This window comes from Bombyx mandarina, chromosome 18 (assembly GCF_030267445.1).
Source record: "Bombyx mandarina strain Sakado chromosome 18, ASM3026744v2".
Lineage (NCBI taxonomy): Eukaryota > Metazoa > Arthropoda > Insecta > Lepidoptera > Bombycidae > Bombyx > Bombyx mandarina.
In genome coordinates this window covers 8,355,665-8,368,889 of record NC_143224.1, presented here as the reverse complement: position 1 = coordinate 8,368,889, position 13,225 = coordinate 8,355,665, and the positions used below count along the sequence as shown (strand labels likewise).

Below are 13,225 nucleotides of genomic sequence, written 5' to 3'. Positions count from 1 at the left end.
AAACAAAACTAAAGGGTACCGGCTTTACTATTTCGGAGTTTCTGACGAAAGCGCGGCACGACATTTTCATGGCTGCACGGAGTAGATTCGGCATGAAGAAGGTCTGGACCAAGGATGGCTGTGTCTACATTCTGGGAGCGGATGGCATCAAACATCGCGTCGTTACACATCGAGATCTTAATCATCTTCAAAAGAACACATCGGAGGCAGTCCCTGAGGTTGATGCTCATAAGCGTGCTGTTACAAAACCGGCTGTGGTAAAGGCAAAGCGCGCTGCTGCTAGAAAGTGATAGTGATAATCTTGCTTCTTGTTTGTTTCCTTTCTTGTGTATAACAGGATTAACAGGTGACAAAGTGAAATTAACTTTCCTTATAAACTTTTTAATTATTATTTTTTATGATTTTTTTACATTTTATCGTTAATTTTGTTTATAATTTATAATATTAATAATGTAGTATTCATTTCAAACTACCTGTTTTTTGGCTTATAAGTACCTAGCCTTTTGTCGGTAGGTACATTTAATTTTAAATTTAAATATTTGAGTGACAGTGACAGTGCATGATATTGACAATTTTTAACTGTCAACTTTCAAGTGGCAAAAGGATCTTCGTCTATACAGCTAAATTACACGTATTAAGTTTAAAGCGAAGCTTAATAAAGAAAACGTCGAGATGAATTTAAGTATACTGTAATCTTTTCACTGCTACTCATGCTTCTGATTTGTATTTCTTTAATTTTAGTTTCTTTTATTTATTTATTTTGTTTTCTTTTTTTCTTTTTCTTCTGCTTTGTATTTACTATTTAATGTTTTCATTTTCTAATAAGATTATACTACCTAATTGCTATGTATATTTTATATAGGTATTCTATTTTGCTACTTTGATTTTCTTTTATTTTGTTATTTTGTTTGTCTTTTGGCTTGTTTTGTCTCTATTATAGTTAAATTAATTTTCATAGACACTTTCCCAGTTGGTGGGTATTATTAATTTGTATATATATTCATAACCGTATTGATATTTTGATATTGTGTATAATATATATATATATATATACTTTCTCTACTTATATGCTCAACTCAACAGATACAAGTGAATCTGAAACTTTTTATTCAGCAAACAGCGACAACAGCGATATTAGTGTGCCTTCTTTAGCAGAAACATTGTCTTCACGGTTCTCTGGTGTTCCTAGGAATTTTAATGTCGTTCATATCAATGCCCAGAGTATTCCGGCTCATTTCCCTGACATGCTGGCAAGTTTTGATTCTAAGAATATCCATGCTATACTTGTGTCAGAATCTTGGCTTAAGCCATGTCTTCCGTCTACATCTTATACCATTCCTGGTTTTCAACTTTTTAGGAACGACCGTATTACTGGTGGCGGTGGTGGCGTTGCCATTTATATCCGTTCATATTTTAATTGTACAGTTGTTAATGTATCGGCACAGCCTACACCGCCATGTGCGGGCGAGCACTTATTTCTTGAAATAGAACTTCAACACACGAAGATGCTACTTGGTGTTTATTATTGTCCTTCGTCAAGTATAGATTTTTTTACTTCTTTTGAAACTTTGCTAGAAAACATAATGCCTTCATATACTCATACCATTATCATGGGTGACTTTAACACATGCCTCCTTAAAAATAATTCTCGCAGTACTTTATTTCACTCGATGATCGAATCGGTAAATTTAACTATTCTACCGTTGAACTCGACACATCATTTTCCAAACTGTGCTCCTTCACTTCTTGATCTTATTTTCGTTACTTCTCTTGATTACGTGGCTGACCATGGACAATGTTCAGCTGACGCTTTCTCATATCATGATCTCATTTTCGTCTCATACAAAGTACGACCTCCTAAGGCTAAGTCAAAAATTCTTCTGCTGCGCAGTTTTAACGGTATGGATATTGAAAGTCTTCGAGAAGATGCAGGCAGCATTGATTGGACTGCTTTGACGTGTTCTACCTCAATCAATGAGAAAGTTGATCAGTTCAATGCAAAATTAACTGGTCTATATGACAAGCACGCACCATGTCGACCAGTAAGAATAAAACATTTGCCAGCGCCGTGGCTTACTAATGAAATTAAAAGTATCTTAATCAAGAAGGCGGCTGCTAAATTAAAATATAAGAAAAAACCTACCCTCGAAAATGGCACAAATTATCACCGCATCCGTAATCACTGCAACAGGGTGTGTAGGGATGCACAACGCCAACATATCCATAGTGCTGTCGAAAATGGAGATCCAGCTAAAGTCTGGAAATTTCTTAGATCACTGGGGATTGGAAAATCACAACATAACACTCATTTATCTCATTCGAGTATTGATTTATTAAATCAACATTTCTGTGCGTCGTCCGATTTTGATGGGACAACTAAATCAAAAACATTAAATCATATTTCATCTCTTCCAGTCCCAAATTGCTCTCCATTTGTTTTTAATCACCTAACGGCTTGTGATGTTAAGCGGAGCATATTATCTATAACTTCCAATGCAGTTGGAAGTGACTGTGTCGCCCGTAATATGATCCTTCCTATCCTGGACCAAATCCTTCCCGTTATCTGTCATATCCTCAATCACTCATTATCTAGCGGCATCTTTCCAAAGGCTTGGAAAGAAGCACAAATTACACCACTGCCAAAAAAGTCGAATCCTATATCCTTTTCAGAATACCGTCCAATTTCCATTTTACCGTTCCTTTCAAAGGTTTTAGAACGCTTGATTCACAACCAGCTCAATGAGTTTCTTACAAGGAATCAGCTTTTAAACCCTTACCAATCCGGCTTTCGTCCTGGTCATAGCACAGTCACAGCCCTGGTGAATATTACGGATGCCATCAGACTTGGCATGGAGAGTGGGAAACTGACGGTGTTGGCATTGCTGGATTTCAGTAATGCATTTGGCACCGTTGATTTCGACATACTTCTAGCCATCCTTAGCTCCATTAACATATCTCCGACCGTGGTTGATTGGTTTCGAAGTTACCTGTCTGGTCGCCGACAGCGTATTCACTGTGAGAATGCCTATTCTTCATGGTGTGAAACGCACGTAGGTGTACCGCAGGGTGGCGTTTTATCCCCTTTACTTTTTTCAATTTTTATAAATTCTATTTCTATACAACTTACTTCTTCCTACCACCTGTATGCAGATGATCTACAGATCTATACACAAACTTCTTTGTCAGAACTGACCAACGCGATGAAGACGCTGAATAATGACTTATCAATATTATCCCGTTGGAGTAATTCGCATGGATTGAGGGTGAACCCGTCGAAGACACAGGTCATTGTTGTCGGCAGTTCAAGATTGTGCTCGAAAGTGAAATGGTCGCAGCTTCCGGCTATTTTATTTGATGGCGTACCAATTCCTATCAGCGATACTGTGAAAAATTTAGGAATCTTAATTGATAAAAACCTTTCATGGAACGCTCAGATAAAAGAGGTTAGCCGGAAGGTGTTTGCAACAGCTGGATCTTTGAGACGGTTACGAAATTTTCTTCCAACTGCCACTAAAACTGCGCTTGCACAATCTCTCCTTCTTCCAATTCTTGACTACGCCGATGCCAGCTATACTGATTTAACTGAAACACAACTTGATAAACTTGAGCGGCTACAAAATTTCTGCATAAGATTCATATTTGGTTTACGGAAATATGATCATGTATCTGAATTTCGCACTAAACTCAAGTGGTTACCAATTCGCCTTCGCCGCAATACTCATGTCCTTTCATTACTATACTGTACTCTCTTTAACCCCCATGCCCCCATATATCTCAAAGAACGTTTCGAGTTCCTACGTGATACGCATAATTTTTCCCTGAGATCATCGGATAGCCTGAGACTGAAAATGCCGGCGCATTCATCATCATTCTTTGATCATTCATTCACCGTCCAGGCAGTTCGATTGTGGAATGCTCTGCCGGATGCAGTGAGAAGTGCTCAAACTTTAAACTGTTTTAAAAGTATGGTGAAGGAACACTACTTATCTTCTTAGTGCTGTTTGTTTGCATCATCATTTATTATTTCCATACTGTTGATGTATTATGTGTATGTAAGTATATTAGTATGTATTGTGTGTAAGTATGTATATTGGTATATAATAATAAGTATATATTTCATATTATATGTAAACGGTATATATTTTGTTTATTGTATGTATATATTTTCTATAACGTATTATCTATAGTACACCGCAACATACCTGCTATATTTTTTTATATTTTCCAGAATTTCTATAAATTATACGGTTGTCTGGAAGAGATCGCTTTTAGCGATAAGACCGCCTATTGTACAAATTTATCTGTTTTCTGATTGTTTTTTTGAATGTAAATTGTGTTTTGGTGTGCAATAAAGTGTATTCTCTCTCTCTCTCTCTCTCTGTGAAGTCGGCGTTGCAGTTGACGATTTGAGCTAGTGCCGAATACAATCTCTCAAAATGAGATTTAGCGTTACACTTAAACTTTTGTTGGTTATCTTTTGTTTGCATAAAACTGAAGTGTGTTCATTGAATATTTTGGGCCTGTTCCCATATCCTGGGAAAAGTCACTTCTTTGTATTTCGTCCATATTTGGAAGAATTGGCCAAAAGAGGCCATAACGTGACTGTTGTATCGCATTTTCCGCAGAAAGTGCCTCACCAATTATGATGACATTAGTTTGGCGGGAAAAACGAAAATTTTAGAAGACGTCTTCCCATTGCAAAGGTCTTATTGGACTGTAATTAATATTTTGCATTTTATTCTCGAAAAAGGAAATAGTGACTGCAAAACATTATTAAATCATGAAGATGTCCAAAAACTGTGGAAAACTAAACAGCACTTTGACCTTGTGGTTACGGAACAATTTGTGAGTGACTGTAGTTTGGGTCTTGCCTATAAGTTGGGGGCTCCAGCAATCGGGATCAACTCACACGTGATTGTGCCTTGGCAGTACGAGCGGTTCGGTATCCAGTACCATCCTGCTTACGTACCATTCCTGTTCCTGGAAGGCGGATCCAAACCGTCACTGTACCAGAGATTTGAAAGGACCATTCTTCACAATTATTTTAATTACCTATACAAATATAAATATCAACCGATCGACGAAGAGACACTTGCTGAATATTTTGATGATATTCCGCCTTTGGATTATTTGGCTCGAGAAATGAAATTGTTTCTTTTATATCACAATTTTGTATTATACGGGTCTAGCTTGCTACCTTCGAACGTTATTGAAGTGGGAGGATATCATGTAGCGAAACCACAGGAATTACCTCAAGTAAGTAGTTTTGTTTAACTATGAACACGTCACCTGTATGTTAATAAATTAAATACCCAGTAATACTTGACTTACCAGTTACTAATTACGCGTTATAATAATATACATAAGTGCACACTGCATAAACTAAAACTGAAAACGTTGAAAATTTGTTTTCAATGTGCCAATGATTTTAAAAACAAAAACTAAATTTAATATTCTGTTCTAGGTTATTTCTGTTAAAATCATAACGTCTTGGATATAATTAATGCTACTTTTATGGTTGGTTTCATTTTGAATTTTTTACGACTCAGGTAAATCATCGGTGAGCTATGAAATATTCGAGATGTCGGAAATTATATAATGACAATAAAAACGCGAAATGAAACCCTTATCTCTATGTCTCACAAAATCCACAGAAAACACTATTACGTAAATTAATATTATTTTCAAAACTGTAATGTCATCTCTCCTGGATTCGTATGCAAATTTTCACATCAATCAGAAGTTTTTGGGAAAATATTATTTGAATATTAATCGCATCTGATGAGCAGCCGAGCTTACGGCCTCCTAGATTTTGAATGGATAAGCAGGCCCGTAGATATCGTTGTGAATACCACCACAGACCTTTAAACCTTACTTAGAAGTCTCAGTTGCATTATAACAACTATTTGACCCTTTAATAAAATGGCTGCTTAGCAGCACCTATTCCTGCAAGCCCACATTATGACTTTCTTACAAAATAGTAGCAAAACAATGTTGTTTACTTAGCAACGCTCTCAAATAAGTAGCATTTCGTTTATATAACTATTTTACAAAACATGTCATCAACACGCAATTTTATACTCAGAATATTCATGTTCAGAAAACTAATTCTTTTGGCAATTCGCATTCATACGTATCCAGTTCCCTTAAAGAAATGAAAGAAAAGAAAATAAATCAAACTTTATAGTTTCGAGTTCAAAATGTTTTCTTAAGCTATAACTGCGACGCGAGAAAACCCAAGAAAATTGAAATCTGATAAATAATCTTCATTTTAATTAATCCACAGAAGCATTCAATAAAAAAATCATAGCAAATTTGTAAAAAGCAGACTACGTCTGGATTAAGATAGGGAACTTAAAATATTGTACCGCATTCAAATAATGTCCAAGAATCAAATTTTAATAGTACCGTAAAATCTACAGTTAACCATTGAAAACTCTTATCAGATTGTGATAACTATAATCTCAGGTTTATCAATGTAACGGTTAAATTTTAAGATAATTTATATTAAGAAAATCAACGCTAGATATGCAAACATTTTGTGTTAGAAAATATGTTAGTAATAGTATTTTTTTAAATTATAATGAGGCACACAAAATCCTAGACAGCATGATTTCAATTTATGCATTAAAAATGTTTACTCAGTTTTTATTCGGTGATTTTTCAGACTTTTATTTATCGCTAGATACCACTTTGAATCAATATGAAAGTACTTGGTCCAATAGCTAGTTTTAAAATGTTAAATAACCCATGAAATATCTTTTTAACGTTTCTTTTATATACTCTTTGAACTTGAATTGAATATGGAAAATTCCAAAATCCAAAAAAAAACTTTATGACTTTCCGACGTGTTTCTGAAGTAGCATTCATAGCTCACAATATTGTCGAGAAAAATCAATGCGAATAACGCAGAATCTGATTCAGTTTAATAGCTTTCATACTGAAACCTTAGCTTCGACTTGGGAAAGATCAGATACTGCGTTAAACAATCATATTATTATAACAAAATTTATGCATTCCGATACCTAACAATTGACATTAGAAACATTATGCTTTAATGTTAATTTTATGGTAATTTCATTAAGTTACTGATTCATTAGCACTGAATTTATGCAAAATATTATGAAATGGGTACCAAATGACCTTGAAATACGTAGCACTTTAATGAATAAATTCAGAAACTAAGAGAGTATGAAACAAAAATGGTGACGTAAGAAGAAAAGTCATTCTTTGCGAAAATCCAGGTGACATACGAGTACCCTGTAATGCGTTTCGGTTTGAAGGGTGGGGCAACCGTTGTAAATATACATAAAACCTTAGAACTTATATCTCAAGGTGAATGGCGCATTTACGTTGTAGATGTCTATGGGCTTCAGTAACCACTTAACACCAGGTGGGCTGTGAGCTCGTCCACCGATCTAAGCAATAAAAAAAAAATCCTGCAAAGGTTACCTACGGAAAAGTTATGGTGACACATTGGTGGTCTTGTTATGCTGATTATACTGTAAAGGCAAAAACAATTAGATTCTATTGAGATGACAAAAATGCTATATAGAAATTGTGAATAATTCCTACTTACGGTAATACATAGATCTGTTCGATTCGAATGTACAAAATTTATACATATTACAAAACGGCAAATACTTTGAACTCTAGTATGAAATTAATTAAATGACTTTCGTAAAGTAACTACAATAAATGTGTAATCAATTCAATGTTTGATTTTAGGATTTGAAAAGATTTATTGAGGAATCCGAACATGGTGTAATCTATATTAGTTTTGGATCAATGTTACGTGCCAGTTCCACTCCGCGTGATAAGCTTGAGGCTATAATTGGTGCTCTGTCGGAGTTACCACAAAGGGTTATATGGAAATGGGATGAAGCATCGTTACCTGGAAACCCGAAGAATATACTGCTTTCAAAATGGCTACCGCAAAACGATATTTTAGGTAAGTCTGTAAGCTAAGCTAAAATAATAAGTAAATACAACATTTACAGACTTATAAAAATCTAAATGAAGACTAATAATTTAATTATGATGACCGAATGCATTTAATATATTTTAATCAAATTCTGAAAGGTGTGTGGTTGTTTATATATTAGGTATTTGACAAACAAAGATTTACTCAAACAAATGAATAATGCATACCATACTCGCCATATACATTACGAGATAAAGTATATATGAACTGTTCTGAACTATGTCGTGTTTTTAAAATTTTCTTAATCTTACTAATATATGATCGCTAATGAATTCGGGGAGGTACCACCACCCTGCCTATTTCTGCCGTGAAGCAGTAATGCGTTTCGGTTTGAAGGGTGGGGCAGCCGTTGTAACTATACTTGAGACCTTAGAACTTATATCTCAAAGTGGGTGACGCATTTACATTGTACATGTCTATGGGCTCCAGTAACCACTTAACACCAGGTCGGCTGTGAGCTCGTCCACATCTAAGCAATAAAAAAAAAAAGAATACTAACCAACATATGATTTCATTTAGTGACATTTACGTTTAACTTATTTATTAAGATGAACTCTTTATTTATTGTTAATGTATTAAACATATTATGTATTTTGGAAAAAAAAAACACTTAAATCATAAAATAAAAACTATTTATATTTAAAATGCTAATTATCAATATTTTAGCAATATCTATCTAATCTAAATCTGAATCTAAATTCTAATTTATGATTTTAGTAAACATTTTTATTTATATTAACATATATACTAACAAATATATTAAGTGGTTTTGAAAGGTTCAAAAATTAATATTTATACGAAAGTTATTCTAGTTGATTAATAAAATGGCAAGTCGATTCTACCAAATTAAAAACTAAGAAAACATTTTAAAGTACATATTGCCTCCTATTTATTTTTCGTTATGGAATTAAAATTTTAATTAAGTACTCTTACCAAATGTTGACAGCTCATACGAAAGTGCTGGCGTTTTTCTCTCACTGTGGACTACTGGGTACCACAGAAGCTATTTACCATGGTGTACCCGTGATCGGCATGCCTGTCTTTGGGGACCAACCTGGGAATGCCGCTGCTATCGAAGAAAGTGGCCTTGGACTCCAAATTCAAATCACTGAACTTAGCAAAGAAGTTCTGCTAGAAAAATTTCGGACCATTTTAAACCCTGAGTAAGTATGCGCGCCAGTAACCACGATCGCTGGAACAGACGTGTTCTTGAGAGGAATGTGCTTAGTGTGAGTTTTTTAACGTTGTCGATAGCGTAAAAGTTAACTCAAATTTGTATGGAATGGGATCATTTGCGTACGTTTGCCGCTAGGGGCGCTGTTCGAACTGCATACAAAATTGGGTTAACTTTTACGCTATCGAGAACGTTAAGAAACTCGCACTAAGCACACAGACCGCGCAGCCGCAATCGTAACGTGAGACTCTTGAAGGGTGTTCGACAAGAAATGTATAGGGAAATCTAAAACCGGGCTCAGTGGTGTGGATTGGATGTCCAGTAGTGGCCGACTGTGGGCTGATGTTGTACCATTTAACACCGTGTGGGTATCAAGTGTTATTAGTAAAGTTTGGCTACTAAGTCGAAACTAAATCTTGTTAGAAAATAATTTCCATTCGGGAAGTGCACTTATTAAAATAAAGAAAGTCTTGTAACTCGACCGAAGAACGATACTAAAAAGAGACGAATGTATAGACCTGCAAGATTTAAAGTGCGAAAAAACGAGATAGAACACTTCTGAAAGATTCATTCTAATCGCGTGTGAATTTTACACAGTCATATATCGTTATTCTCTCGAGAATATTTCTTGTAGCCATCACGGAAGAGAACATATCGACGCTTGAAAGGCAAACGTGACTAAAGCGACAATAACTGCTTTGTACATAAATGATAGGCAATAAACATATTCGATGCGCAAAAAAATATATATTTCTAGGTCTATTAAAAACATTTCAATACTACAGTTAGATTCGTTATAATATAATTTTTCTCAGGTATTTCAACTTCAAATTAGTCTACTGTAAAGTTCACGCACTGTCGCTTAGTCACGTTTGCCTTTCAAGCGTCGATATCATTATTACTGATGACCGTTGAATTTGGATCTTTAATATAGTGTAGTCAATGTACCTTCTCATGTTTCTTGTTCTCCCTATTCGTATTATTTAAAAACAACTGAAGCAATTAGTCGGTCCAGGCTGATATGGAAAAGTTCAACAGCTGATTAAAAATAATATTCGCTGTAACTCTTTATAACATAATTCGTCTTCTCGCATTAAAACTGTATAACCATCAAAACTTACTAATTTTACAGGAGAGTGTTTTAAAGGTTTAACGTGTGATATTTTTAATATTAATCATCTTTGCAACAATTTTATTTTTATTTTTTACCAGTTGCATTATCTGTCTTTTAAAGTAAGATAAAATAATGTAGGTATTCCAAAAAAAATTACCAAATGATTCCGCATATTAACTCAATTTCGAATATTTTTGGAAATTGTACACCTTTAATGCGAAAAGGCGAATTGTTTATACTGTCTTGTTGACAAACTACTTGATATTATGTGATTAGGCAATTTGCGAAATATAACCTAAGGAACTTTCGCATATCTAGGAATAGTCATTAAAATACTTATAAATATATTAAACGATCATTTTGAATACAAATAATATTATGTTATTTATGAAGAGTTCATAAAGTTTTTAAAAATTCAATTTGTCCGTAAAATTGTTCCCCACAGTCTCTGATTTGGATTTTGTTTTGTTGTTTAGAGTTTTAATTAAATATGTACTTAACGTACAAATGTTTACTTCATTTCCATGAAGAATGAATAGCAAAATTTGCTATATGAAAAGAATCTATGACGTAACATGTAAAAGCAAGAGCTGTTGATGTCTATCTGCATTGCCAATAAAAATAGACCAATTAAAGGTTGACTATTACATTAATTTCCCATTTTTTTCTATTCCAGGTTCAGGAAAAAAGTGAAGTTTATATCTATGGCCTGGAAAGATCGTCCTATCTCAGTTATGGATAACGCCATTTTCTGGACAGAATTTGCAGTCAAGTATAGCAATATCACGTTTCGAAGTAGATCAGCTGATGTACCATTTTACCAATATTTGTATTTAGACGTGTTTGTTGTCTTTACGGCTATCGTTATATGTATTGGTTTTCTAGTTAATTACATTATAACATTGTTACTAAGTCGTCTTGCAAAGAAATTCAAACAAAACTAGTTTTTCGAGAACTACTTATAAGTTTTTTTTAAGGGATTTTATGACCTGGTAACTGAGACCTTTAAGTCACATCTTATTTTAATTTATATTCATATTTTTATGAAAATGATATTATGGGGGGAAATGAAATGAAGATGATTAATTTAAGACATTATTCAACTGGGATGAAATTAAATGAAATGAAATGAGATGAAATGGGATGAAATATAATCTCAGTAAAATGGTGGTCATTTACTAAGATTTTTTCAGTGGACGTTTTGGAGGATCCCGAGAAGTTACGTCCAGCGGCTTTGTTTCATTTTCCCACATTTGTGCACTTTCACATATATTAAACAGTTAATAAACCACCATTATTACACATTTAAACCCGAAGAAACACTAAATAGACAAAATAAAACAATTCACACAACTTCACTCCTCGCGTTCCCGTCAAAAAAGTCCTACTTATAAGTATTCTTCGTAAATCAAGTACTTGCCGTTTATATTTATTTTTAATGCCCCCGTTTATATGTAGTGCTTACCCACACAAAGGTGGAGAGAAAAAAGTCATCAAAAGTATGATTAATTTAACTAGCTATTCCTATTTAATCAGCCATTTTTAGCCATCGATTGCCCATCAGCCATTCAGCAAGAAGAATGCAAATTAAATCATAAACAAAATATACGTGTAGATATACTCAACACTAGGTTAAGAAGACAATTTTACCAACAATCATGATATTGATTGAAAACAATCATGCATAGGCACAATCCAAATATTCGAACTGGCCATTTTCAAAATTTTAAACTTTGTGCCCATAATATTTCATATAAAATAAAAATAATAAAACCTTTAAACTTTTTTATCTATTCTCTAATTCCATTCCATATCTATTCCATTTTTTACCTATTCTAGCTAAATTAGTATCATCAATAAATTAAGAAGAAAAATTTTGCATCTGTAATATCAACATATTTTATAAATATGTTTTCATATTTTTAAAATGTAGGGGTTGATTTAGCCCCGCTACTCACCAGCCAGGTCTGCAATTCCGTGTTGGAATATAATAGGAGAGGTATGTGACAAGTTTTCAGCTTGCCTCAAATACCTACCCAAAAATTGGTACCAGCTCTCGGACTATTAACATTTAGTACTCGTAATGTTATTTAATACGCTTTTATTAGTTTCATGCTTATGTTAGTATCTATGTTAGTATGTCACGGAATCATTAAACATGATTTTGACCATCTTCAAAAAGTCGGAATAACTCGAAATTTAGCATAGGTACTTAACAAGGACTGATACCCTATCGAGTACCATTCCCTGCCTATTTCTGCCGTGAAGCAGTAATGCGTTTCGGTTTGTAGGGTAGGACAGCCGTTGTAACTATACTGAGATCTTAGAACTTATATCTCAAGGTGGGTGGCGCATTTACGTTTTAGATGTCGTGGGCTCCAGTAACCACTTAACACCAGGTGGGTTGTGAGCTCGTCCACCCATCCTTAGATGTAATAAAAAAAGCAATTCAGTATATTAAAAACAGACTCGTTATTTACTTTCGGCAGTCAAAACAACAAATTCATTTGAGCGCCTTCTTTTTTTAATTAGCAAATTGGAAACTCTTATATTTGCCTGAATGTAAGTTATGATACGTAATGTTAAACATGTGTTAAAAATACGCTTTTATAGAAAATTCAACTAAAAATAGAAAATTAATTTATTGTAAAAAAAACCGTAAGTTGCGCGGTGTCAATAGTTTAAATATTTTATTGACAGATATGAGTAGAAGTCTTATTATTTGGATAATATCTTAAAAATCACCCCACGCTTTTTTTACAATAAATTTATTTTTCATTTTTTAGTTTCAACGTCGCTCAGATATGAGGAGTTTTGTCTCTTCTTTATGTGTAAGCGTCCAAATTACGCTCCCATAAAATAAGATTGGTCTAACTTTGGTCTTGTATATCCGATTCTTGCTGCGTCTGCTTAGTGACTTCGAAAAGAGAACTGAATATAGAGCTGCGCTCAA

At 34.1% G+C, this 13,225-nt stretch overlaps 1 protein-coding gene across 1 annotated transcript; it reads left to right on the top strand.

The window, feature by feature from the left end:
• The first annotated feature begins 853 nt into the window (after nt 1-853).
• Nucleotides 854-12,103, top strand: UGT42A2 (UDP-glycosyltransferase UGT42A2). The gene is given in 5 exon segments (XM_028179024.2): nt 854-4,636; nt 4,638-5,256; nt 7,729-7,951; nt 8,931-9,147; nt 10,949-12,103. Coding segments are annotated over 5 exon segments (1,527 nt in total). The 5' UTR covers nt 854-4,436; the 3' UTR covers nt 11,217-12,103.
• Nucleotides 12,104-13,225: the final 1,122 nt, after the last annotated feature.